Below are 27,539 nucleotides of genomic sequence, written 5' to 3' on the forward strand. Positions count from 1 at the left end.
CAATAAGTTAAGCTTTTATCACTGAATATGGTTGACAAAGATCAAAGAAGGAGCATTCCTGCTTGCTCCTTTGATAGGGCTAAAATGAAGATCGTGGGTGGCTGCTATAGCATACTAGGGCACATGCTTCTTAGCTAGTGGTAAGAAGGCAGCACTGACATTGAAGAAAGACTTGCTCATCTCAATATTTTTGCCTTGAAGTAGTCCTGGAAAATGACATTCTTTAAACCCTGAGAGCTGTCAAGTAAGAGCAAATTGTTTGAGTTTATTTTTAAAATTATGATTAAAGGAAGCAAGATTTATGCAAAGAAGACAGAGACCTAAAGGCAAATAAGAAGCTCCAGGTAACCAAAGCTAGATGTTTTGATTCTGATTAAGTTCATTCTACCAGACAACCTGAAATTCCATGGGGTAGAGTGAGCTCTTTCTCTCAAGTAGGCAGAAGAGAAGCTGCCCAATCATTTTTACCCTACTAGCTTTTGTGTTTTTCTGACTGTCTTTCCATGAAAAGAAAAGCGCCTTCTGTTTTTTGAGGGAGAGTGGGGATAATACACCACAGATCTCAGTATTACATTGCATTATTTATGAAACTAATTTTTTTCTTTTTAGTTTCAGCTGATTGAAGACACCTTGCTTTAAATGGAGATGCAAGGAACAGATAACACCTGAAACCCATTTTAAACAGTAATTCTTTGTAAAATAATCCTAATTGTAATTATAAATACATAGTAGAATCTAATGATTCATCTGTAGGGTTAATCTGCTACTTATCAAGCCATTTCTCAAACTCACTACATTAGGTATTGAGGATGCAATGGTGAGAAACCGCCCTCAAAGAGTTTACGTAGCTTAGTGGGGGGAAAAAAGACGTTGCAATAAATTGTAGCAAGATGCATGAAGTGTCAAAGTTAAATGAACAAAAGGCTAGCATAGGAAATAACTCTCAGGGAAAACTTTTGAAAGCCCCACTAAAGAGAATCTTACTGAACCAAGAGTTTCATCAGATGATCACAAACTATAACTACAATGTAGAAAAATGCAGTCATTCTTAAAGGCTAGAAAAGATGTCAAACTTGGGAGACGTATGGCGGTGAACTCCCAATCACCCCTGTGTTAACGAACTCCCCCACAGGACTTAGCAATGGCTCTCTCTCACCCATTGCACGATCTGCTGACATCTCAGCTCTCTCTCTCTTGCTACCAAGGCCATTTCTGAATCTCGCCAGTCCAGGAGAAGGGCTAGTTTCCTTGTAACCTAGCCATGGTAAGTGTATATAAATCATTCCATTTCCCATTTGAGAGCTACAAATCAGTGATCACTTCCATTAACATGGAATATCAGAATGTTGGATAGCAGCTTTTTAATACATGATAAGCAACTGGTAAACTGAGGTAGCAGTTGTTATTGAGCGTGGAAGGAAACGAAGGCCACAGATATCTAAATGAAAAAGATGACTCAAGAAGAAAGGAATTGGCCAAATGTGGTTCAAGGCTCTTCCTCCCTCAAGCTGCAGGTGAATCATTTGAAAACTACAGAATGACAGGCTCCTGAGAATTTCAGGCTGCAGAAACATTAACAATTGCGTGTGTGTGCGCGCGCGTGTGTATGCTTATTATATATCTGTGTGGTTAACTATGTTTATATACATATGTAGACATGCATATATATTTGTTTATTTCTAAGGGTATTAATGTGTGTCCTATTAATATGTATGGCAATATTTGCCTATGTGTGACAGACCAGACAGGCTAAAAAGTCTAAGACTTGCACTCCTCACGGGCTCTATCTTCCCCATATACCCACCCCTCCACACCACCAACCCACTGAAGCAGAAAGGATGCCTTGAGACCTAAGACTGAATTAAAAAGTTTGCAGCTGAGGATTTCCCATCTGGGAACCTCCTTGGTTCCCTGCAGAATGGTGGGTTTAAGAAGTCTGTGCATTCCCCTAGGAAGACTTGGACAGCTCTCCCCCGCCCCCTCCCAGTCCTAAAGCGTCCTCCGCCAGCCCGCAGCTGCCAGCTCTGCAGAAGCGGGCCAGGCCCAGGCAGGTCGGCCCGCGCGGGCTGGAGGGAGGGGAGCGGGGGGCGGGGGCGGCGGGAAGCGGTGCCTCCAGCTGCGGAGGCCGCCGCACAGCTGGAGCCGCCGCGGTCACCTGCCGGCGCCGTCGCCCTTGCGCTCCCGCTGCCCGGCCGGCGGCCCGCGGACTGTGCGGAGGGCGCCGGGCGTAGGCGGCGGCGGGTGGGCCGCGCCGGTATTTATAGCGGTGACAGCAGCGGCGGCGGAGCACCGCCGGGCCGTCTCGCCGCGCTCCCCAGCGAGGCCGCGGGCGGCTGTGCCCCCTCCGCTCTCCGGCGCCCCGAGCCCGCGCGGCCCCATCGGTGAGTACGCGGCCCGGCGCCCGGCGCGCCCCCCGCCCCGGTGCCTCCCCGCCCGCTGCCCGCAGCCCCGGCCCCCCGGTCCCGGCCGCGAATGCGGAAACCTCCTCCGGGAGCCCGGTCGGGAGCCCCCGGTGTCTCTCCGCCCTGGCCCTGGGCTGGCGAGCAGGAGGCAGGCTGGAGTCTGGGAGGGGGCCAGCGGGGGCGGAGGAGACTCCTGGGCGGAAGGCTGTGGGTGGGTAACCCTCAAACTCCTGCTCCAGGGGGTAAGGGACATCAGGACAGACCTTGAACTTTCCTCGCTTCACTAGTTCCCAGGATAGGGATTGAGTAGAAGCCCTATCCCCCTATCTGCCTGTCTGCCTGTCTGCCTGTCTGCCTATCTATCTAGCTATTTAGCTATCTATCTATCTAGCTATCTATCATCACTGGTTAAATTAACAGGTTGCAGTTATGGGTGTTCTCATGAAAAACAACAGCAACAGCACTTGAGTGTTTGGGTGTGTTATTAAGGCGATCATAACTCAATAAAGGTAATTGTTGATTCCCGTTTTCAAAAATACCACAGGACCACAAGTGTGTTTGACCCATTGTGGTAACAATTTGGCTTCCATTATTCATTCTAAACTGAGTGTGTGTGTGTGTGTGTGTGGTGTGACGGTATAGTAAACACCACATACTTATTTTGGTATTTGGTATTTGTGTGTGGAAACAAGTCTCATGAACCAGAAGATTTTTTTTGAGGAAAAGTATGTTGAATAAATGTGATTATAAAAGACATATTGTTTTGAAGTTCATGGAAGGACTTCTAGAAAGATTTCAGGGTTTTGTTTTCAGAAAACAAAACCTTCCAATTTATGGAATGTAAAGAATAGTACAATAGAATCCTCTTAAAGGCCATGGTTTGTTGTTACTGTAAAGACCGAGTTTTTGTCATGAACTTTGTAACTCAAATTGTGGATTTTGATGTAGGTATTTACTCCCATCCCCATCCCATCTCCATCTGATCTTTGTGATCAGAAACCAGTATTTGTCTGTTTTATTTAAATTGCCAGTCATTACAAAAATTTTTTAGATATGAATGAATTTTACTTTATTCACTAACTCTTACTTTCTTTGGAGTTGTATTTACAATAGATTCTTTACCATAAACAGATGTTGCTGAAAAGAAGGTCTAAACATTTTAAAAGAATTCATTGCTGATTATTTTTCAACTTATAATAACGTGAAACGGCTCATAAATATTTTGCCAGTTTAATGAAAAGTTGGCAATGCCTTTGTCAGAAGAGAACCCCAGGTCTACCTTGCTTGCAGGTTGTCTGTTTGAAAAACATGCATTGGTTCAGTGTTTTGTTATCCCAAGGACTGCAGGGTAAGAACGAGGAAACAAAATCACGTAAAGGTTGAAAAACTGTGAAGAGAACGTCTAGGAAGTGATTTATGGATATGATCTTGCAAATAAGGAGACCACAAACACCATCCTGGTATCTAAGCCACTTATGGTGGTTTCATTGATTGACTTAAAAGGTTGCTTTTTATTTAAAAGGCCATGTGGGCTCTTGTGTTGGACTAAATGTAAGGAGTTCTGAGTTTACTTCTGTTACTATTGATATAACCTGCATCAATCAAGTGCAGTATGTAAATGTTATGTGTCATCTCCTCATGTCTGCTTTTTCTTCCAACAATTCAAGGGACTAGTTTTATAATAGGTCTCTCCTTACCATAGGGCTGTCCAGACAAATATATTTTTGGTTTTCCGGCATTTCTCTTTTTTAAAGACTTGAATATTCATTTTCCAGAGTCTATTCTCTCTAACGGAGTCTTCAGTGTTTTTTTCCTCATCAAACTTGGTCTGTTATACCACCATGCATACATTGAATTTTTCATTGATTCATCCATTAGCAAATATTTATTGAGTGCCTAAGAGGTGCCAGCCATCATCTACTTGCCAGTACTTCTGCTTCCTTCCCAATGGTCCTTTATTTTGTATTCTGTACTTCTCAGTGTAGGGAGTTCAGCAGTATTAAGAGTATTGACCTTGGGTCATATGGATGTATTTCTGCCAGTTGGTAGCTATGTGACCTTGGGCAGGTTATCACCTTTCTGCATCTCCATTTCTTCCCTGGTATATCCAAAGGTTTGGTGTAAGAACTAAATGAGACGATGCACAAAAAGAGCTTGCCAAGAGCCCAACACATAGAAAGAATTTACACATGTTAATTAGCATTATGTTGTCTGTATCTGCTTCAAAAGGTGTTCATCTCAGAAAATGCATTTCCCATTTCAGGAAATGGCAATCCCATTTCTGGCTTTTGTCAGACCACGTCCATGTCCAGCCCATCAGTCCATCCAGACCATCAGTCCATCTTGCCAGCCCATCCTTTCAAATGTGCCCAGAGATGATGCGTTTCCAGGCATCAGGCAGAGTGGCTCTTCCGACATGGTCAGTCGGATTGTGTCCCTCTCCTGCTTCCCCTTTCACACAGCAGGAGAGCCCAGGTGCACAGGGTGGTCTCCAGGCAGGATCACAATCCTATGCTCCCTCCCAGACCTATCTCCTTTCATACTCCCAGGCACCCACAGCCTAGCCAGTCACACTAACCCTGGTCTGCTCCTTACGTGCACTAATCATGCACACAACACTGGCCTTGGCAATTTTTTATCCCTTCTGTCCGGATTACTTTTTCCCCAGATATCTCCCTGCCTCCCACCCTTGATTCATATTTCTGTTTAAAAGTCACCTTATAACAAGGCCTTCTTCAACTTTCCTTACTCCTGATGCTCCCTATTAACTTTGTCCTGCTTAATTTTCTCCACCAACTTATAACTTTACAAAATACATAGTATTTCATTTTTCTCTGTTTAATGTCCCACATGAGACAATAACAGGCAAGGCAGCAGGGCGTGGTCTGTTAGTAATCCTCATGCACAGGCCAGTACCTGTCACAAGTAGACATTCTAAGTATTGAGCAAACGAATGATGCATGTTATTATGAATTAACAAATCTGGACTTCACCACTTCCTCTATATGATTTTTGAGCCTTAGTTTCAATATTTGTAAAATTAGGATAATATTAATCCTTTGTAGAGTTGTTGTATTAAATATCCTTTAATACTGAGAATAGCATATATAGACACTCAATAAATGGAATAGATAGTTGATGTTATTGTCATGCTCATTTCTAATGGAAATGACCTGGAGTCACTTGTGTTTTAATAATGGTCTTCAGGGTAGGAAGTACATGGAAGTGACCAGACACTTTACAAATGAAGCCTCCTTTTGTCTTCACTACAACCTTATGGAGAAAGTACTTTTGTTAGGATTTTATTGATGAAGAAATGGAATCTCAAAGAGGTAAGGGATTTGCCCAAGGATTTGCCAGGGAGTAGCCGAGTCAGGCAGAGCTGGGCCATATTCCTCCCTCCACATTAGGCTGCCTTCTGCAAAGCAGATGCTCCTAATTCCTTTGAATCATTCTAATGACATTCTAATGGTGTGATTTTTGCCATTGAAAACACTAACAGGTAAAATCTGCTATAGAGGTGGGCTACATTTACCTTTTAAGAAAACAATAATAAATAATTTAAAACTCCATTTTTCCTTTTGACATACAATTTTACAAATGATTATATATTAGGGGTTAAATGAAACGATTGTAAAAATGTTCTGCTAACTGCAATGAACTTTACCTACATTAGTAGAATACTACAACTAGGTAATTGAAGAAAAATAGCCTTTAATGTTTTCTTGTATGATAAAACTAGGGACCGTTTGAAACACAGCTGTATATGTCACAAAATGCATACCTTAAAAAGTAAAATTAAAGTAAAGGAGGCCTCTTTCTTTCTTTCTTTCTTTTTTCTTTTTTTCTTTAATTCTTACCTGAGGATATTTTTTCAATTGATTTCTAGAGAGAGTGGAAGGAAGGGAGAGTGGGAGGGTGGGGGAGAGAAACATTGATGTGAGAGAGACACATTAATTGGTTGCCTCCCATGCTCGCTCCTACAAGATCTGGGTACCTACAACTGAGATACATGCCCTTGACCAGAAATCAAACCCCAGATCTTTCAGTCTGCAGGCTGATGCTCTAACTACAGAGCAAGCTGGCCAGGGCTTAGTACAGGAAGTCTTTTTAAAAATTATTTTTAAAAGAAATTAGATTCAAGGTGCTGAAATAATATTCACACTTTTGGCAGAGTACAGACACAGAGTACATACAGCCCTTTAATAAGAGCTAATAGGGGTTACAGGTGAAATTTCAGATATACATACCAAGAAGCTTCAAAAAATTTGAAGCGATTTTAATTTTATCGCATAATTTAGTTCTACAGTGACAATGTTCTCTTCCTGTGACCTGATTGGGTGTTCCCTGATGCTGAGACTCACACTAGCAGAGCTGCGCTTTGGGTGTGGTTTATTTGACTAATGATAATGTGTTTCTTGTTTTGTACATTTGATTAGTTCATCAGTGACTTTCCCATACACATCCTTACATATTTTTTAATATAAGTGATTCAGTCCATCTAGGTCATACCTGTCATTGTGTAGAACCTATTCATGAGCCAGGGTCTCTGTTGGGAACAGGACGTTCACACTTCTGAAGTCCTTCATTTGTTTATAAAGACCCTCATAAGGAAGGAAGGCCTCGTACTTTGGTTCATTGAAACAAATTATTACAATAATTGTCAGGACATTGATGTTGCCTTGGTCTGGTACCTGATCATCTTCTAACTGTTGGGGTTACCTCTAAATTATCTCCCCACTTTCATCAGGCCTCATACCAATTGATCATTTCCATGTTGACAGAGAAATCTTCCCCAAACCCTGCTCTAATCAAGCATATCACTCTTCTGTTCTGAAACCTTTGATTCCCTATTTTCCATTGAGTAAATTGCAAAACAACACTTTTGTACAATCTTCCTTCAAGTGGCCCCAAATTTTCATCAACTCTCACAAGTTACCCCCAAGCACTCTGTGTTCCAGCCACACAGAACTACTAATACATCTCTGTATCTGTACCAGACTCTCTCTCCTATGCCTTTGCTCAAAGTATCTTCCCAGCCTGAATATCCCACCGCTTTCCCATTTTTCTTTGAATTCTTCTCCATTCTTATCCTTGAATACCAGGTGAACTACTGGCTTGCAGTAAAATGGGTGGCATTTCTAAGAGCGAATATAAATATTAGAACTGCCAGACTTGGAACTGGTAACTGAAGGCCTGTGGGTTATTAGACAGCATATTAAAGTTTGAGCCTATAGTTACTAATATCTTCATCACTGTTATAATGTGAGAAAACAGAGGCTACCAAGAATTGATAGTGTCCTGTACGTCATGATGTCATCACTTATAAAAGGGAATTAAATGGTGGAGAGCTGAGAGATGCAGCGTTTTCTATAAGCATCCTTGGAAAATCACAAAGTGAACATCAGTGATGCGTGACCAAAGGACAATCATATCAGCTCCACTACTTATACAGATGCTCAAAGAAGAACAACAATCTGAGCCATTCTGTAGGCAGTCATATGGGTCCTGTTCTTTCTGATCATGTTACCAGTTATTTTGAATAGTAATAGTAGATTCATTTATCCTAGAAGTACTGTGAATCTTTTATCAGATAAATCTTTTATCAGGCACTTTTTAACTAACATATAAAGGGCAAAATTTTGGAGTTTATTTTTGGTGTGGAGAAGGCATAGCCTGGTGTCGAAGCCAGGTGGCATGGATTTGAATTCCAACTCTGGCAGAGATTCCTTTTGTTATTTGGTAAAAATTACTGAACTCTTAAGTTTTGGTCTTAACATTTGTAAAATAAGAGTATTTTATTCATTGGGCTGCTATGGAATTTAAATGACATTTAGTTTGTAAAGCTCATAGTGGTAAGTACTCACTAAATGTCAACCTTAGTAATAGTGATAATAATGCAGAGCCTGGTATTAAAATGGGATGGTGTTGGGTGGGGACACATCACTGCTGCTATTGAATGGGTCATTGGTGCAGTCTTTGGGCTCCTCTGCTCTTCTCTTTCCATAACGTCAGCCAAGGGCAGGTTGCTTTGCCTTCTCATCTCTCCTGAACCAGTACGGGGGCTTCTCCTTTGGAGGGTACCACTCAGCTCCTCCAGCAGGTGTTTAATGAGAGTCCGCTATGGGTTTGGCACTGAGCTGTGTCCTGGAAGTAAACAGCCCCCCCTCCCTGAGGACTTTATGATCCATGAAGGGAGACAAACACATAACAGATCACTTCAACGTGATATGATAAGAGCCAAGATCAAAGCAAACTTAACTAAGATAAAAGCTCATCCATGGGCCCAGAATTGGATTTAAACGAATGTAAAGGGTTAGCTGGCTGCGCTGCACTGTGTAGCATATTTGAATAGTCCTTAATCCTAGATTATTAATGTTAGAGTCACCAGGTGATCTTGTTGGTCATAAAGATGCTTTTTGCGAGCTGTGGAAGAAAGAAGAGTTTTGGTACTCTGGATGTCAGAAGCCCGAGGAACTAGAAAACAGGGCTGAGAGAATGAGGCAAACTTGCGGCAACCTTGTGTATAAAATCAGGAAGTGGGGATCCGAGAAGTTTTATTCAAGCTAGGCAGATTTTGAAATTGGGGACCCTGTAGAAGACATCACTGCAGCTTTGGAGTATGAGGTACGAATACATACCAGCCATTCTTAGCATAAAATAAAAAGACTAACAGATCAATAACAGAGCTGTGTTCATTTAGTATTTAAGTCACTAAATCTGTTAGTGGAAATTAAGAATAAGCTGTAAATGTGTTGGGAAATATTATATTGGGAGAAGCACTCACAGCTTTGAGGTATTGGTAAATTAGACAAAATAAGGGCTAGGAATGGATTTGGATTCATATGCTGGCTCTTCCACTTCCTGGATATTTGAGTCTTTGTTTTCTTACCTGTAACATGGGCATGATACCAGCATTCATAGCATCCCAGTAGGAATTAAAATCTCTTTTTAGTGCTGGTCTGTTGCTTAATTCTGTAGTTCTCTCTCTTGAGACAATATGATTACTGGAGAGGAATAGCTATCTCCAACATTTTTAAAAAGTGTTCTCATTCAACTTGGACATATAGACATTACGATATAGCCCACAAAGCAAGATTCTGAAGTTAAAAGCAACTGTAAAATAAGCATATGTATTATTTAAAAAAGAACCAAGGCCATATGTATTCAGTATTCTAAATTCTGCTGCCTTAATTGCATGTAGGTAGAGGGAGGGGGGAGGGGTTGGTGCAACTACAACAGAATTTCTCATTGGTTAGAGAAGCCATAAAGATACCTCTTAAATGATACCCTTATCCAGTTCTGATGGCAGGTCGGCATCACTTCTGCTTCAAGACTCATTGGCTTTGAGATGATTTCGGTATAGTCTTTGTAATGGTGGTCTCTGGACATTTCCAGAGATGTTGCATGCAAGTGGGTTGATATTTACCCATTTGTCATCCTCACCTATTGAATGTCATGAAAACACGTGACTTAGTGATCATTTTTGTTTTTTTGTTGCCTTCTCTGCTCTTTTCAGTGTGAGAACTATGCAGGTCTCTGCTGCTGCAGTGGGTGATGAACTTTACATTAAAAAAAAAAAGAAAAAAGAAAGAAAGAAACTTGCGATTGTCACCATTCCTAAGTGTCTGAGCCGCAGCCCCTGGGGACAGATATTTCAGAGAAGACACACAGGTCACAAAGGACTTGCAATGGCTTACAAGTTTGATGAAGCCAAGGCACAGTGACTGTTTTTGCTGAATTTTATGGTCATTCCTTTTGTGTTTATGTTGCTTTTCTAAAATACTTAAGTCTCATTAACTGAAATTGTGGGTTTAATTGACATTCATCAGCCTAGAATATTGGATTTGGGAGCCTTGGAGCCTATTCTGTTGACTTAGAGTTACTTTAGGCGTAGCTTGATCTTTGTACTTTTAGCCATGTACACATATACATTTTTCCTGTGCTAGAGAAGAATGTATTATATGGCAGAGCTAATAGAATCATCTCTAGAGCAGAATGTATCTTCAGAAGGTATTTGGGGGATGACATCCCTGGGGCTGGGCCCTAGGCTGGGAAAATGCCTGGGGCTGATCTGGCTGCTGGCAGGGGCTGGAGACCAGGACTTGGGGTCAGACTCCAGAGGCTCAAATCAGAGCTCTCCTGCTCTCATGACTTCTGGAAGTTACATAATCTGTGTGAGCTTCAGTTCCCTGCGTGCACACAAAGTGATGCCTATTTCAGAGGTTGTTCAGAGGAAAATGAAATAACAATGCATGCAGACAGCCAACACGGAGGCTGGATGTCACATACTGTAGGCTTTGTAAGAGTCTCTCTTTTCTCTCTCAGTTCTAGATACATTGAGAAGGAAGAAAAAGAATTGGCAGATTGTGGTGCAATCTTTTCTTTATTATTATTGTTTTTATCCTGGGCTTAATCAGCTTTATTATTGGGGGAAATGGGAAATACAGCTTAGACTGAGTACCGGATAGGCTTACCAAAATGGAACTCCAGAACCCCAGAATTAGGCAAAATCACCCAGCCACAGTCCTAGTGGATCTCGAAGGCTTAATGTGTGTGTGTGTGTGTGTGTGTGTGTGTGTGTGTGTGTGAATAGGTTGGCTCCCAAAAAGGAAAGAGAAGCTAAGGTAGGGTCTGGAAATCAGAATTTTAGATATATTTTTTAAATTGATTTTAGGGAGAGAGGAAGGGAGAGTGAGAGATAGAAATATCAATGATCAGAGAGAATCATCCATGATTCTGCCTCTTCCATGCCTCCTACTAGGGATTGTGCCCACAACTTGGGCATGAATTGAACTTGACCAGGAATTGAACTATGACCTCTGGTTCATGTGTTAATGCTCAACCACTGAACCACACTGGGTGAGCTGGACATCAGAATTTTAAGGAAGTTTCTCTATTTCCAATGTACATCCAGGTTAGGATCACCACTTAGGCATGTTAGATTTTTTTTTTTTTAACAGAGAGGAAGAGACAGATAGTTAGAAACATCAATGAGAGAGAAACATTGATTAGCTGCCTCTTGCACATTCCCTATTGAGGATGTGCCAACGCTCTATCCACTGAGCCAAACTGGTTTCGGGCATGTTAACTGTTTTGCATGGCCTCTACACCTTTGCATATGTCTAGATCGAGCATTCTTGCCTTCATTACTTGGGGAAAGAAATTATGCTAACTTTCCAATCTTGAACTTGGGTATGTACTCCTCTGTGAAATCTTCTTTTCTCCTCACTTCCTTCCTACAGAAAAAGTTGCCCATTCCCTCCTAAGTGCAACTATTCTACCACAGACTGAGCTATTTCACAAAACTTACTGTGTTAAAATTGACAACTAGGATGTGAACACTGTTTATAAAAGTCTATACACATATGTATATTCGTCAATGTTTAAAAAAAATTCTCATCATTTGCAGCAACCTGGATAGAACTAGAGAACATCATGCTGAGTGAAATAAGCTAGTCAATGAAAGGGAAATACCACATGACCTCACTCATTTATGGATATTAAAAAACATTATAAACTGACGAACCAAAAGTCAGATATAAAGACAGTAAAGCAACAAGCAGACTGTAAAATTACAGCAGGTAGGGTAGGGAGATCTGGGGGAGATAAGAGATCAACCAAAGGACTTGTATACATGCATATAAGTACAACCAATGGACACAAAACTCTGGGGAGGGAGGGTATGTATGGGGGGAGTAATGTTAAAATATGTACACAGATAATAATTTAATAAAAAAAATAAAAAAAAATAAAAAAAGATCTGAAAGTATATCCACCAAATTATCAGGGATTGTCACTCTGGAGAGAGGGATTAGGGTAGAAGAATACATGCTCAGTTAACTTCTACATTGCTTTAATTTTTAAGCAAGTCTGGATTATAACAGTATCAAAAATAATCTAAGACAGGAAAAGTATTGCATTGTGTTATTTTGCTCTGTGATTCCTCCTGAGGTGACTGCCACATGTCATCTCAGTCATCATCCTAATTTTGATCCTAAGTGTTCTGTCTTCTCTTATTCCTCCCTCTCCTCTTACTCTTTTATTTTTTCTTTCCTAAATCCACCTATAGGCCTTATTAGATGACAGGGAAGGCACAATATTTACTTGCCTCAATCTCAGACTTGCCTTGGTGCTGTAAGAAACAGGTATCATCTTTTTCTGAAGAACTGTTTATTGAGCCATTATAAATGTGAACATATAACAGGAAGAGAGATTGTTTGTTTTCCTGCTCTAACGCTATGTATCTTTTCTTATCCAGGTAAACGACGGAATTCAAGTTTTGAAGGATGGGTAAAGACTTCCGTTACTATTTCCAGCACCCCTGGTCTCGCCTGATTGTGGCTTACTTGGTGATCTTCTTTAACTTCTTAATATTTGCGGAGGACCCGGTTTCTCATAGCCAAACAGAAGCCAATGTTATTGTTGTTGGGAACTGTTTTTCATTTGTAACCAATAAATACCCCAGAGGAGTTAGCTGGAGGCTCCTGAAGGTGCTACTATGGCTACTGGCCATCCTCACAGGACTAATAGCTGGCAAGTTTCTGTTCCACCAGCGTTTGTTCGGTAAGTACCCATGAGCTATAATGCTGTAATTATTCAGTTACTATTCTCCAAAGGAGAGCTGTGTTATTTCTAAATGCAAAATTTAAGATGCATTTCCGATCGCTCCCTAGCCTTACCAGTAATTTGGTATGCACTGTTGTAGCTAGGCTCTTCAGCTACTCTCTGTTTAATGGTTTATTTTGTTTGATATGGCCTAAGGGAAATTATCATGAAGTACCAGACTTCATTTAAAAAAAATAGCTTTAGAAAAAAAAAATAAATGAACGTTTATGTAATCTTGTTTAGGAATAGATGAAAATAACCCTTTCCCCCATAAACAGTACTTAAGTATGATGTGGTAAATAAATAAGAATTGGCTTTAGGATGCTTATTTTGAGCTTATTCAACTACAGAACAGTATATAAGTAAAAAATCTCTCGGTGCTAAGCAACAGAAAAAGAGACTAAATTAGTTCAAGATAAAAAGATAATTCACTGTAAGGATTTTGGGTTGTTTCACCGAGATGAGGGATAGGATTTACTTTGATAATTGGGATAAATGGAACCAGGGGCTTGAATTCTTCAGGTGTTCTTTGTCTTGGCTCCTCTATCAGTCTGCTTTATTCTCTGCATTCACACTGAAGATCATTTTACATTCACCCAGAAAGACTGGCTTGACTCTCTTGATCCCAAGTTTAAACATTCAGGGAAGAAGCTCACATTGACCAGTTTGTGTATGGTTTCCACCTCTGGCCTAATTCATTTTGGCCAGGGGATGGGCAATATTTATCTCATCAATATTCATTGATCAGTTATTACATACCAGGCACTATTCCAGGAAGTGAATCAAAAAGGTAAGATATCTGCCCACATAAAAATGTATATCCTACAGGAGAAAGTCACTAAGCAAGTAAATTTCTAACCTGTACCATAAAGGGGTGGTAAGTGCTATGGGGAATAAAGTTTTAAATGCTGCTTGGCCACTTCGGAAGAGAACTTGGTAATAGAGCTTTGAATTTAGCACTTATAAGATCATAGGTGACTTATTGTGAGTGTTTTCAGTCTAGCAGTTTGGTTAGAAACAGATGGCAATGATTTAAATAATGAATGAACAAACTATGTACATACATATATAGTCACATATAATATTACATATATATTCCTTTCAGTCTCTACTTTCTCCGCAAACTTTTGCCATCTGGTTCTATTACATAAATGTATAAAATATACATATTGTCTATTTATTATATATGTACATAGTTTAAGGAGTTTGATGAAGAAATGGAAGAAGAAAATGAGAAATGGGAAGTGGCTAAAAATGGAAGGCCCGCCCTAACCGGTTTGGCTCAGTGGATACAGTGTCAGCTTGTGAACTGAAGGGTTTTAGGTTCGATTCTGGTCAAGGGCACATGCCCTGGTTGCAGACTGCATTCCCAATGGGGGACATGCAGGAGGTAGCCAATTGATGATTGTCTCTCATTGATGTTTCTATCTTTCTCTCCCTCTCCCTTCCTCTCTGAAATCAATAAAAGTATATATATATTTGAAAAATTGAAGGACCAATGGTAGATTTTTGTCATTGGTTTTGTTGGTGATTTTATTTGAGGAGTAAGATTGATGGATCTGCTTGTTGTTGTAAGGGAAGGAGCTAGTAGACTGAAGTGCAGGTGAGGATATGGAAGAAAAATAGCATCTCTGAAGGTTTCTTTGGTTTGTGACTTAGGACACAGCTAGAAATAGTGGCCTTTAGAGGCCAGGAAGAGAGACTCCTGTTCCTCAGAAATAGTCATAAATGAAGTGAAAGCTAGTACTCGAATGGGTCTGTTTGAAGTGGAGGAGCAGAGAGGGCGAATGTGCTGCCATCTGGTAATTTCTACTTTGCTATGAAGAAGGAAGAGCTAAAGATGGATGTGGAGAGGGTTGAATGGCATCCGTCTGAAGTGCTGAGCAGTGTTCTCTATGAGAGCTCTGCCACCTGGAACAGAAGTTGAGAGTGATTCATCTGGGTGGGGACCCTTCTGGCTTGTGGTTTTGGAAACAAAGGATGGAACATAAATGGAGAGTTTTAATAAAAGAGTTATTGATTTGATTAATAGGGGATCTGGTTGGATGTGGAAAGGAGGTGGGGAAGATGATAGTCTGGGAGGAGTGAACAAGAGCTTGAAGATTTGGATGAAATTGAACAGGTAAAATGAAAGTAGGAAAAGGGAAAGAATTGATGGGTGTGGTTAAAGTTCATATTCTAACATAATTACAGCTATTTGTTGTGGGGATTTCCAACTAGGGAATCTTTAGAGACTGGGTGCTGGAGTGGAGAGACAGGCCATTGATATAGAGGATATCTAGGAACTGGGTATTAGTTGGGCCTTCCACCAAACATTGAACAAGCATGGTATCCTGAGTAGTAATCGTATGGATAGAAGAGATTTAAAATGGGGGGGGGGGGGGGCAGAGGAGGAGGCACTGGGTCAGCAAAAATGGGTGGAGGGTGCTGGGCAGACAAAACAATAGATATCCCTTACAAGTGAAGGCTGGATATGTTTGTTACCCATTCAGGAAATTTACTCAGTGTAGAAAGTTAAGGTGAACTTAGACCAAAGCTTTCTGCCTATATTAAGGATGAATTGAGAATCATAGTTATGGTATTAATAATAAGAGAAGATCATTTGGTTTTGTAATTGCTACATTTTAAGTTATGCCATTGCAAAGTCTTACCTCCTATACAAAAATCACATTTTAGTCATAACTTACTTTGTAATTCTCCTGTTGGAATAAATAATTCACTCTAGATTTCAAGTGGTATATTGAGTACAAATGATTTTAAAATAGGGTAAAAGTGTATCTTTTTTAAATTTGATTTTGCTTAATATAGGGAAGATAGTATTATACAGTCAGCTTTATCATTTGTATTTGGCAGTATGGCAATTTCTTTTAAAATATATTTTTATTGAATTCAGAGAGGAAGGGAGAGGGGGAGAGGAGAGGGAGAAACATCAACAATGAGAAAGAATCACCTATCAGTTGTCTTTTGCATGCATGCTATGGGGATTGAGCTTACAATCCAGGCATGTTCCCTGATTGGGAATTGAACTGTGACATTATAGTTCATAGGTTGATGCTCAACCATCAGAGCCACACCGGCTAGGCAGCAATATGGCAGTTTCCTTCTATTTTTTTTTCTTACTAAAAATCTACAAAATTATATGGGGTATTAGAGAAGGGATGATAACCTTTTGCAAATTTTGATGACAAGTAGGTAACTGGACTCCTGATTGAATTTTCTAATAAACTTGAAACTTGTCTACTCCTGTTATCTCCCTTCACCTTCCTTTATGGCCATTCTTTCTTCCTTCACTCAAAAGCAGTCATATGCTTCTAAGAATTCTCTCCTTCATAATTCATTTTGATTTTGCTACCAAAAATAATTTTTCTACATGGCTAAATGTCTCCTGTGACTTACAGAATAAAGTCTTAAGTCCTTTGATTGATATTCAAAGCGCATTATGATCTACGCCTGCTTGACTTCAGACCTGATCCCTTGACATTCTATACTATGCAGAATTATTTGCTCATTCTCCAACCTGTGGGAAAGAAACTGGATTGAAGTGTAGACAAAGATATAGAAGAAAGACAGCATCTCTGAAGGCTTCTTTGGTCTGTGACTTAGGACACAGGTAGAAGTAGGGACCTTGGAGAGGACAAGAGGAGAGACCCCGGCTGCTCAGAAATAGTCTTGCATGCTTCTTGCCTTTCTTTGCATGTGTGCCATCCCATTCCATCATGCTCATCCCCTCCATGTTAAGTTGGTGAATTTCTCTTTTCCCTTCACATCCAAGTTCAAGCATTATACCCTCTGGAATGCACTCTTTAACTTCCTTCTGTCTGTTGTCATCCCCCTGGCTTCCACTTTTGTCCAATTGCACCAAAGAAAGTACATCAAGTACATCAGGGGACTCTGGAACTGGCAGCCATGCAACATTGTGGAAAAGAATCCAAAATTTAATGCAATCATACTCGTTGTTTTTATTGGCTTGGAATGTGACAAATGTTTTCTCCTTTGTTCCCAAATCATTAGCACTTACACAAAATTCATTTTTTTAAAGGCCATATTTAAACCTTTAACCATTTAGTCACATAAGCTTGTGGTAGTTGATGGTGATGATGGGGTATGTATGTTTAGAGGAGGGGTTGTTAATTGCAAGCACAGACATTTTTGTTAGTAGAAATTGGGATGGTTTACAAAATAAACAATTATTTTGTGAGATCAGTTAAATTGTTATTTTTTGTCATTCTCTCATGAAATGCCAAATAAAAATATTGAATAGAATGCCACTACCCCTTTCATGTAATTAACTTGTGAGTCTTCCCTTGTTTATTATGATGGATAGTCTCTTCTTAAAAGACTCCAAAAGGACAATACAATATCGCCAATTTTAAGCAGACATTCGCTCGCTTCATCCAATCAAAAACTCTCTCTGATCATTGATATTTCTCTTTCTCTCTCCCTCTCCCTTTATTTCTGAAATCAATAAAATTATATTTAAAAAATGAGGAAGAGCAAATGTTCTGTGAGCACATAATTTTAATTCAGCTTCATTGGTTATGACTTTTATCTTTTAATGTGACAAACATTACAATGTTGTGGCTATTTTAGTGAACAACATGAAACTCTCATGGACTGTAATTTGTAGGAGGAATTGTACCAAATAAAAATAGTGACTCTTGCAAATTGGAAATTACATGTTATCAGAGTCAGAAATTATTAAGTGCATTTTAAATTCTCTCTCTCTCCCATTCACTTTATGATTGGGATAATACAAGAGAATTAGTTTTCCTGCATATTAGCACTAAACTGTTATGATTTCAGACTGGTCACAAATCCTAAATTTCATAAATGTTGAAAATAATTTAGGATCATATGTGCTGGGACTGACCAGCAGACCCTGAGCAACGGATGAATGGATTACTCTGACATATGTTTCTGTGAAAAAGAGGACTAAAGGGCTGCTTGGCTATAGGGACCAAACAGTGTGGTTCACCTGCTTCCTTAGGCTTTTATTGTAACAATGGCTTGAACTAAAATTAACTACTAGACACTATCATCAGGGTAAGCATCCTTGAGAAGACACATACATCTGTAATGTCCTTTAAGTAAGATGCTTTGAAGTGTAAATATAAAGATTCCAGTAAAACACCCGGGGGCTCAGACTTGTTTGGAAAAGTCAAGGTAGGGGCTGCCATCTTCCACAAGGTTCCCCAATTTGGAGATTCCTCCTTACAAACTTTCCAACTAAGTCCCATGCTTTCTCACATCTTCCCCCCTTTTTGTTTTGCTGGCTGCAGTAGACAGAGGGAGGTGGTGAACTTTCTGCTTTGGAATATTGAGGTCTGCAAAGTGTGTTTACTGCTCAAGTTCTGATTTTGTGGACTATAAAAAAAAAGAAAAAGAATTATAATGACAGCAATGCTTAGTCTAATTAAAATGGGGTGCTTATAAGCATTAAATCTTGCCTTTTAGCAAAGTGTAGGGGACAGGATTATAAAGGGGAAGGAGCTAGGGTGAGGAATGTAGCTGTGTGTGGGCCTGGGTCTGTAGAGAATAGCTATTGTCAGGCGATGAGATTTTGTTGATGAGATGATGCTTTGACTCCTGGTGGGTTGGTCTGAAATGCTTATAGGTTCTGCTTGCTGGATTCACAGTGGAGTTACCTTCCCAATTACTTTGTATAGGCCTTGAAGAAAACTTTAAGAAAAACTTAACCCCTTATTCACATATAAGTATATGTATTCTAACATTTAAAATAATATGATTACTTTTCAGATTAATTCAGATGCTTCATCTGTAAGATTTATTATTCAGTACTAGAGGCCAAGTACATGAAATTCAGCTCAGCCTGCACCCTCTCCAATCTGGGGCCCCTTGGGGGATATCCGACTTACAGACTTTCCAACCAAATCCTGTGCTTCTCCACACATATGTGAAATCAGAATTGATGTATATTAGAAAAATGTCTTTAGATTTAATATTGAATCTTGTTGAGTATTATAAGATTTATAAAAATTAGATTCCATTGGGATGTCAGTTTTATTTTTCCAGTGCTTCTCTTTTACATTCATTTGGTAGATTCCATTAAAAAGGAAAAAAAGACCTGTGTTCAAGTAATGCATCCTAGCCTTTGGAGAATTCTGCATTACAGATATCTATAACTAGAGAAATCCAAAATTATTGTGCTAATAAAACTTTTGTACAAAAGGAGAATTTAATTTCTTTGAGTTTATTCAATAAATAATTCTTTAAAAATACATATTTATTGATTTCAGAAAGAGGAAGAGAGAGGGAGAGAGAGATAGAAACATCAGTGATGAGAGAGAATCATTGATTAGCTACCCCTTGCATGCCCCACATTGGGGATCAAACCTGCAATTCAGGCATGTGCCCTGACCAGGAATCGAACCATGACCGCCTCATTCATAGGTTGATGTTCAACCACTGAGCCATGCTGGCTGGGTAAGAAATACTTTTTATTCTAAAAAGGAATTGAAATGATTTACAACTACACATATGCTTGATACAATAGTAATAGAAAGTGAGGACCACAGAAAACAAGGAAAATAAAATATATTTTGATTTCATGAGCTTTATTACCTTATTGGTTTTGAGCTTCCTTGGAGCCCGGACAAAAAAATAGAACTGTGACATATTATATAGCTTTGAATATCAGAAATGATGAACATTACAAATTTCACAGGGAAAGTTTTCTTAGCACTAACTTCTGGGATTTCCTTGCCCTTAATTTTGGTAAAGAAAAATTTTTTTTCCTTTGCTTTATATAGGAGGCACTGAATGGTAAAGTGGGAAATGAAGAAATGGACTTCATACTGTTGTATCTTAATGCAGACATTCACAATATTTAGAGTATAGTTTTTGAGCATAAACACAGTTCTAATTTGTAGTCCATGAAAATTCTACAAAGGGCAAAGTGATCAAAGTGTAAGTAATGCTTTCCAATTGAATAACTTTACCCAAGGATGAATCTAAGAATATTAAGATTGATACAAATGTATTTCTCCAACAAACTGCTCCTGCTATTTGTCCCCCACCTCCTTTTTTATTTTTTTTCTAACATGAGCAGAGAGCCTCTATTAATTGCTTTAAAAAATTGTTTTTTAACATGGATGGAGGAAAGGCCAACTCAGATTGAATTGACAGGTATAGCATTTGATAATGATTCTGAACCTCTTAATATTACATAGTATTTTTCCAAAAACACATATATATATGTGTATATAGTTATTTATAAAATAATTCATGGTTCCCTAGCCATACCATTAGCCTGGGGGGTGGGGGGAGAGGGAGAAGCAGAGATTATGCTGTATTGCTTATCATTTAATCCTCAGTGACTAAAAAAATGCTAGGAACATAGTAGTGTTTGATACATTTGAATGAAGAATTATTAATGTTCCTTTGTTTTTTTGTTCTTTATGTGGACTTTGCTAATGTTGCCTTTTTATTGTAAGTTACAGAAGGGTATTCATTGTTCATTCATAACTGTGACTTGGTCTCTGCTCTTAAGGAATTTAAAATCTGGTTAAAGAGACAAGATACATATTTGTGAAAGATTACTATGATAATACAAGGAAGTACATAGCAAATGAAAAGTACAGAGTGTGAGAGCTGTGGGAATTCAAGAAGAGAGGTCATGGTGGGGCAGGAAGGCAGAAGACAACTTTGCTGCCAGCATGGGATGAGTCGGAAGCATGAGTAAGATTAAAATGAAAATAATTTTACAGATTTCAGATCATGGAGTGGAGGGCGTGAGCAAAAGAGATGAGAACAATTTAGCTCTTTTTGGAGTGAGGAAAAAACTGAGGGCATGCATATTGTGTTACAACAGAGCAGGCAGTGCAGTAGAAATGTGGGCTGGCTGTTATATTCTTTGGTTTTTCGATGCCAGTCCCATACTTTATCTCTTCTATTGCGGTATTTGAATCAAGGAAGGTATTTGGACATGGTGGAGGAGGATGATGAGATTAATTTTGAAGCAGAATCTGGTGGGAGTTGGTGGGGAAGAGGTTAGGGGAGTAGAAAGGAAGTAGGCAATTATTTTTGGAGCTTCTTGCAATCATTCAGCCTTGAGATTGTTCAGGTCAGTTTGAAATGTGGGTGGATGGTGGGCAGCAGGTTGGGGATGTATGGAGCCTGTGAGTCTTCAACAACTGATGGGATATGAGGAGTTGAGAGTAAGAGTGAAATTCTGGGAACTAGAAAGATTGGGCTGGGCGATTATAGGGGTGATTATTTCATTAAGAAAAGACAAAGTCGTTAGGAGAATGCAGTTAGAGAGCATAATGAGTTCAGGAAATGATGGGTTTAGGTAATGAGAATGTAGGCGACGGCCCATTTACCTTGAATGATCCTCAGAAAAGCACTGTGTGGGTTTACTGAATTTAATCCAGGCCCACCATTTCTTACTCAAACCTTGAGACCAGTTGTAGTTCAGAATTCAGTGCATGTGTTTGCATTTAGTAGCTCTCCCTATGGAGCTGAGAAGATACTCCATCATCAAACTCGTTAATATATCTGTAGCTGAATATATACATATTCACATGAAGTGACATAAATAAAGGCTATAAACAGCCTCATATCCGCACAAATTAGGTTTTGTTGCCAAATGAATTCAGGTTTGGCCAGGTGTTGCCAACAGATCAGCTAAGAGATCAGAGTCTTTTGGATTTCAGAATTACACAACCTGGATAATGGGCCCAGGCTTGACTATAAGCAACATTTCATATATAGCTTTGGTTCCCCCAAGATACCAGCTGCATAGAAATCATTATTCTTTTTTTTAGAAGCATGTCATTAGAAAAAAAAAAAAAAGAATCATTTGACTGATAACCTGGCATCTATGAAATACACATGTTAAAAGAGTATTTTTGTTATGTTTATATTATTCAAAATATTAAGGAGTATGCTATTTTCTGTGTATTTATGTCTCCTAGTTTTAAACAGAAAGTTGTGAATAAAACATTCTCAGTACATCCTGACATTTGAGAAGACAAATTCTCAGGCTTTTTTTCTTTTATTTTAACAAAAGGCTCTTTTCCATAAAATACCAAGTAAGTAACTCAACAGTGTTTTGTTATTTAATGAATTTAATAAAGCTAAATGCTAGATTGTTTTATATTGTCTTACTAGTAGCTTACACCTAGTTTGAAATTTTTTCCTTTGTGTTTGAGCTACACATATGATTTTATCAATTCAAAATAGGAAACATTCCAGAAAGTGTGGGCAAAATAGTCTTGCTGATACAGGAACATCCAAAACACAAAGAAATAAATTTAATCATAATTTAGGAAGGAAAACCATTTAATACAATGATATGAGTATGATCTGACTTCTCTTGTGTTAATTGAGATATAAGTAGCTGAGTAGTATAAATCTGTGGTTGGCAAATTTTGGCTCTTGAGCCTCATGCAGCTCTTTGGCCCCTTGAGTGTGACTCTTCCACAAAATACCATGGCCTGTGTGAGTCTGTTTTGAAGAAGTGGTGTTAGAAGTTTAAGTTTAAGAAATTTGGCTCTCAAAAGAAATTTCAATCGTACTATTGATTTTTGGCTATGTTGACTAATGAGTTTGCCGACCACTGGTATAAATAATTCTCAAGTTTATCCTGATAGTTGATAGTAAATATAAACAAATGTATATTTATTACTATTCAGAGTGATTGTCAACAATTATTTTAGGATTATACAATCAAGGTGATAAGGACTTCATTTTGGAGGGATTACTTGAAGAAATTCTATATATAATAGGTAGCCAAATGTTACTTAGAATACATGTAGTTTTAAATCCTTTCAAAATACAGTATTTGATGCTCATGATACACATTATTTAAATGTTCATCGCCTTCTTCATTCTCAACCAGTGAATACTGAGTGCCAGAATCTTTGTTTTTCTTGAGACTTGAATTGTCAACCCATAATTCATTTTTGTTGAATAAAATCATTTTAGAATCAGAAATGACAGCAGCGTTCAAGTTAGAGAAAGATGTTATTCCAATGCTTGGAGTGTCCTTTAACATAGAGGAAATAAGCAAAGTTTTTGATACAAGAGGTTAGGAAAGATAAGTTGGAAAATGATTGATATTTAGCATTAAACTGATCCCTGAGGAATACACCTCTTCCAGGGAAATTTGATGTCTAAGGGCTTTTGAAGTTGGTAGCACTTTACAAAACCCTCATCCTGTAACTTTTTTTTTTCCTTCTGCAAAAAGCTTTATTGTTTCATTTGGTCCCATGCATGGGAGAGGGCTTCAGGGTGGATAAAATAATGGCTAGTAGTTTTGAAAGAGGCTCAGGTAAAAGCTAGACACGAGGGGAATGCAGAGGGGCCTTTCAGAGGCCTCTGGGCTCCAAAAGCTACTAATCGTGTTTGAGAGTGAGCCTTTGGAAGAGATACTCCCCCAGCCCAGCCTGGGGGCCGGCCAGCCTATGGAAGTGAGTCAGGTGTCACCCATCTTCTTCATGAGTCTCACCTCTTCACCCCGGAAGTGGTTTTCCAGGAAGCCACAGAGGTGAGAATGTGCACAGAGATGAGGGAAAAACCCAGGGCCTGCATCTCCAAAATGGCATGGTTCGAGCTCCTCTTCATGGCCCTGAGTTTTGACCCACTCATCCTGAGAGGCCTCAGCAGTCCTGGAAGAGAATGCAACTGATTTTGCAACTTTAAGAGATGCTCAGCACCCTTGCGCTTCTCCGCCAGCTCTCCGAAGAAGTGGCCCACACCATCAAGAGCCACACGGTGGGTCGCAATAGAAGCCCAGAGAGAGGTAGGTGCGCGAGGCCTCCACCTCGATGGAATAATTCTGACGAATTAGGGAGGTCATGGTTGCTCAGCAATGAGAAGTTGAGGTACAAAAACAAACACACACACACATACACACAAACAAACAAACAACTGGTGTGTTGGCTGGTCCTGGAGGTGGTTCTGAAGGTGGTGACTGGATAAGATGCAGGAGAGTGGCTGGAGGCTGGAAAAAGGAGCATCCTTGGGTCTGTTCCTTCCAAACACTGTTGAAGCACGAGGCAGATCCGGGACTGCCGAGGGCACTGCCTAATCCTATAACTTTAGTGTTCTCACTCATAGAGAAGGAAAGGAAGGGGAGGCTGGAAATCCCCAGGTATGCAGTCACTTCCTCCCACGCCTGCTGAGTAGGTGCCCGATTAGGTGCGGCAGTGTGTTACCCAGCCATTAGCACTGAAGGGCAGTCAGCCGCAGCTTTCAGTGTGGAAGGATCCCCAGGTGCTCTAGTTCCATCAGAACAGAGGAAGCAAACAGTCAAGGCCTTACTAACACCAACTCAGGGTAGAGCATTGTAATTAAGCAATAATTAACCAGGTACATTTCTAGCTACTTTTTATTTATTTTTATTTTTTAAAAATATATTTTATTGATTTTTTTACAGAGAGGAAGAGAGAGGGATAGAGAGTTAGAAACATCAATGAGAGAGAATCAGTGATCAGCTGCCTCCTGCACCACCCCTACTAGGGATGTGCCCACAACCAAGGTACATGCCCTTGACTGGAATCGAACCTGGGACCTTTCAGTCCACAGGTTGACGCTTTATCCACTGAGCCAAACCGGTTTCGGCTCTAGCTATTTTTTACTGTACTTGTTAGAGATGCATCATTCAGGGGTCAAGGTACCTCTTCCTTACCAGGTCCAATCATTGCCTCCACTCCTCATTTCCCACCTATGGAAGGAAATGGTAGAAATTTCTTATGAAAATGGAATTGTAGCAGGCATACCCACGCAAGAGTAGCCACTTCACTGATGGGTGCAAGGTAACTAGCCAGTGAGGAACTTGACAGCTGGTTCAACAATACAGAGTAAAATGGGAAGTGAAGGGTGCTGGATTGTTTAATTCTCTCCTACCACATTGCTCATACCCCATTTGTTTGTTGTTCAGGTAATAAACAGTCCTGGGAAGAGGAGTGTGCGTTGAGAGGACACTGACAAATAAAAGTTTTCCCTGTTTTTCTTTTCTTTCATTAATCTTTATAACTAGAATCAGTTCTTAAAGATGTTCTCATTGGGTTAAAACAGTAGTCAGCAAACTTATTAGTCAACAGAGCCAAATATCAACAGTACAACGATTGAAATTTCTTTTGAGAGCAAAATTTTTTAAACTTAAACTTCTTCTAATAACCCCTTCTTTAAAATAGACTTGCCCAGGCCATGGTATTTTGTGGAAGAGCCACACTCAAGGGGCCAAAGAGCCACATGTGGCTCACGATCTGCAGTTTGCCGACCTTGGGGTTAAAGTATTATGCCGCTTGTGAGGTGTGATGAACAAGCGAGGATGTTAGCAGTTGGCATCACTGGGAGATGTAAGTCCACAGAGTAAGTGCTAGTCACTGGAAGAACATAGGAGAGTGTTCTGATCAGGAAGCTGTCCTGCTGTGCAGGATTCTGGAGCGAAAAGGGAAACAAAGGGCATTAGAAGTGAACCTAGGGGCTTCACAGGGGGTCAGGCTGGAATAAGGGGTGCATGACCTCTCCAAAGACAAACTGTAATTGCGTTCTAATGGTGGCTTTGCAGCTGTGTATTGATTTTGAGTATCAACGGTGGTTGAAGCAGCTCTGTTGGTTTTGATTTGTATTTTTGTCAGGGCCATGGCCCAGACTTACTGCTGAACAGAAATGGTAAACAGAAATGTTCAGGGTTGATTTGCTTGGCTCCAAGGTCACAACAGTAGCCAGCAGTAAAATTGGAACATAAACAGAAACCTCCTGATTCCCAGACAGGTGCCTTTTCAGGCATCCCAGATGGTGAGCTGGCAGCCGGTGAGCCTGTGGGCCTCGGGGCTGGGTTGTGCTAGGCCACTCCCTACAGCTCGCTCCACTTTTTCTGTGTTTAGGGACCTTTTCTGGCACCACCCTCTGCCTTACCAGACCTCTCTTTTGGGTAAGGAAAGGCATTTAGTTGACCTGGCAAGAAGTTGCACGGCTCCAGGACAAAGCCTGTCATTGCTGCTGACCCAGAAGGTCTCCACACAATGCTTCCTGCTCTGCAGCCATCAGCAGCCTCACATTCTGTGCTGGGCTTCACTTCTCTCCTTTCAAGAGGAATGTGATTACACATCAAGATTTCCCTGGGCTGGTCCATGCTTGTTACAATACTGCATGTCCCTGAGGACATGCCCATTGACATGGATAGACCAGCGAAGAGAAGACAAGCTGGTACACACATAAATCCAAGAAGGGTGAGCTTGAACGTATCTCTCAGCAGCCCAGGGAAGCTAATGTTCATATTATAACCTTTTAAACGTCATATTTTTCTGTTGTCTCAACATCCCCTCAAACAGGCTGTGAGTACCCTTCCCTGTGACCAGGTTTAGTAGTATAAGGTTTCCCCTTCTTGTTTCCCCTCTCCCGAAAACCTGTGACCTAGTGACATTCAAACACACCAATGAAACATCCCTGTATCTTCCCTTTGTGTCCTCCTGATCCCCAATAACGGTATTTGCCTACGGGTCCTTAACTCTTGGCTCCCCACTTGCCTTGTTGAGCCTGCTTCCTTGCCTGTCATGCCTCCTACCCACAATGGTGCCCCCTCCTGGCAAGCAGTGACTAGGATTCTCTAGGAATGAATGGTGTTTTCCTTCTCTGTCCCTTCTTGTGGCCACACGTGACTGACCATTCATGAAAGAATATAGAGCAAAGTTTCTTGTTCTTCCCAATTTATTTCTACTTGAACTGTCCCCCTTTTCAGCATCATCACTGACAAGCATATCAAGTACCTATCAGTTGCAAAGAACAGTTCTAGAGGCCATGAGACTGTCTTTCAGGAGTTTGCATTGAGCTATGGAGATTAGACACAGACGTATGAAAATACAGCTCTAATGAAACTGCATTGCCAGCATATGATGATTGCCATCTAAGAGGGATGGACAGTCTATTTTGAAGGTGGCGAGAAGTCATCTCCAACAGAAGTGGTCAAATAAGGTAGAAGTAGGAATTCACAGCAACCATAGCATCTCAGTTTGCTTGGGTTTGGTGAGAGCTTTCTTGTTCCATTTTCAGTCAGTCTCTGAGCATTTCTAATAATGGCGAACACACCCTCTTCTAGGAAGTCTGTCCAACCACTGTTTCTGCAACAGTGCTTGGGTCTGGATCTGAGCTGTGTCTTGCTCTTCCAGAGGAATTCCGTAGGAGGGAGAAGGAGGGCATTCCCAGCTGGAAGAATGGCAGTCACAAAGTTGTGGGCAAGGAAAGGACAAATGGTTTTGGGGTAAAGTGTGGCTGGGACAGTTTTCCTGGGTCAACAGATTTGTGCCCAATGGAGACAGGAAAGGGAAGTTGAAGGTAAATTGTGGAGGGAGGTGAATTTCAGTTTAGGAGTTTAAAATTCTGAAAACAATGGGGAAGACATGGAGCATGTCCCTCCCTTTTACATTACAAAATCATACAGCTTGTTGTTAAAAGAAACTACAATATATAAAGTCAAAGAAGAAAAGTAAACATGTTTGATCACAAGGATGACAGAATCACGATAGGAAGGTGAATGCAGGATGACTGGCACTTGGGCAG

At 40.2% G+C, this 27,539-nt stretch overlaps 1 protein-coding gene across 2 annotated transcripts in view; it reads left to right on the forward strand.

The window, feature by feature from the left end:
• The first annotated feature begins 2,076 nt into the window (after nucleotides 1-2,076).
• Nucleotides 2,077-27,539, forward strand: part of TMEM117 (transmembrane protein 117) — a 411,244-nt gene continuing 385,781 nt past the window's right edge. Inside the window, exons 1-2 of one of the 2 annotated variants that reach the window (XM_036457197.2) lie at nucleotides 2,077-2,381; nucleotides 12,664-12,695. In XM_036457197.2, the coding sequence (XP_036313090.1) occupies nucleotides 12,692-12,695 (4 nt within the window). In that variant the 5' untranslated portion in view covers nucleotides 2,077-2,381; nucleotides 12,664-12,691. Of the gene's footprint in view, nucleotides 2,382-12,663; nucleotides 12,969-27,539 lie in introns of both variants that reach the window. The other variant, XM_036457196.2, reaches the window with a different exon arrangement.

The sequence above is a fragment of the Pipistrellus kuhlii genome, unplaced genomic scaffold (assembly GCF_014108245.1).
Source record: "Pipistrellus kuhlii isolate mPipKuh1 unplaced genomic scaffold, mPipKuh1.p scaffold_m20_p_3, whole genome shotgun sequence".
Classification (NCBI taxonomy): Eukaryota; Metazoa; Chordata; class Mammalia; order Chiroptera; family Vespertilionidae; genus Pipistrellus; species Pipistrellus kuhlii.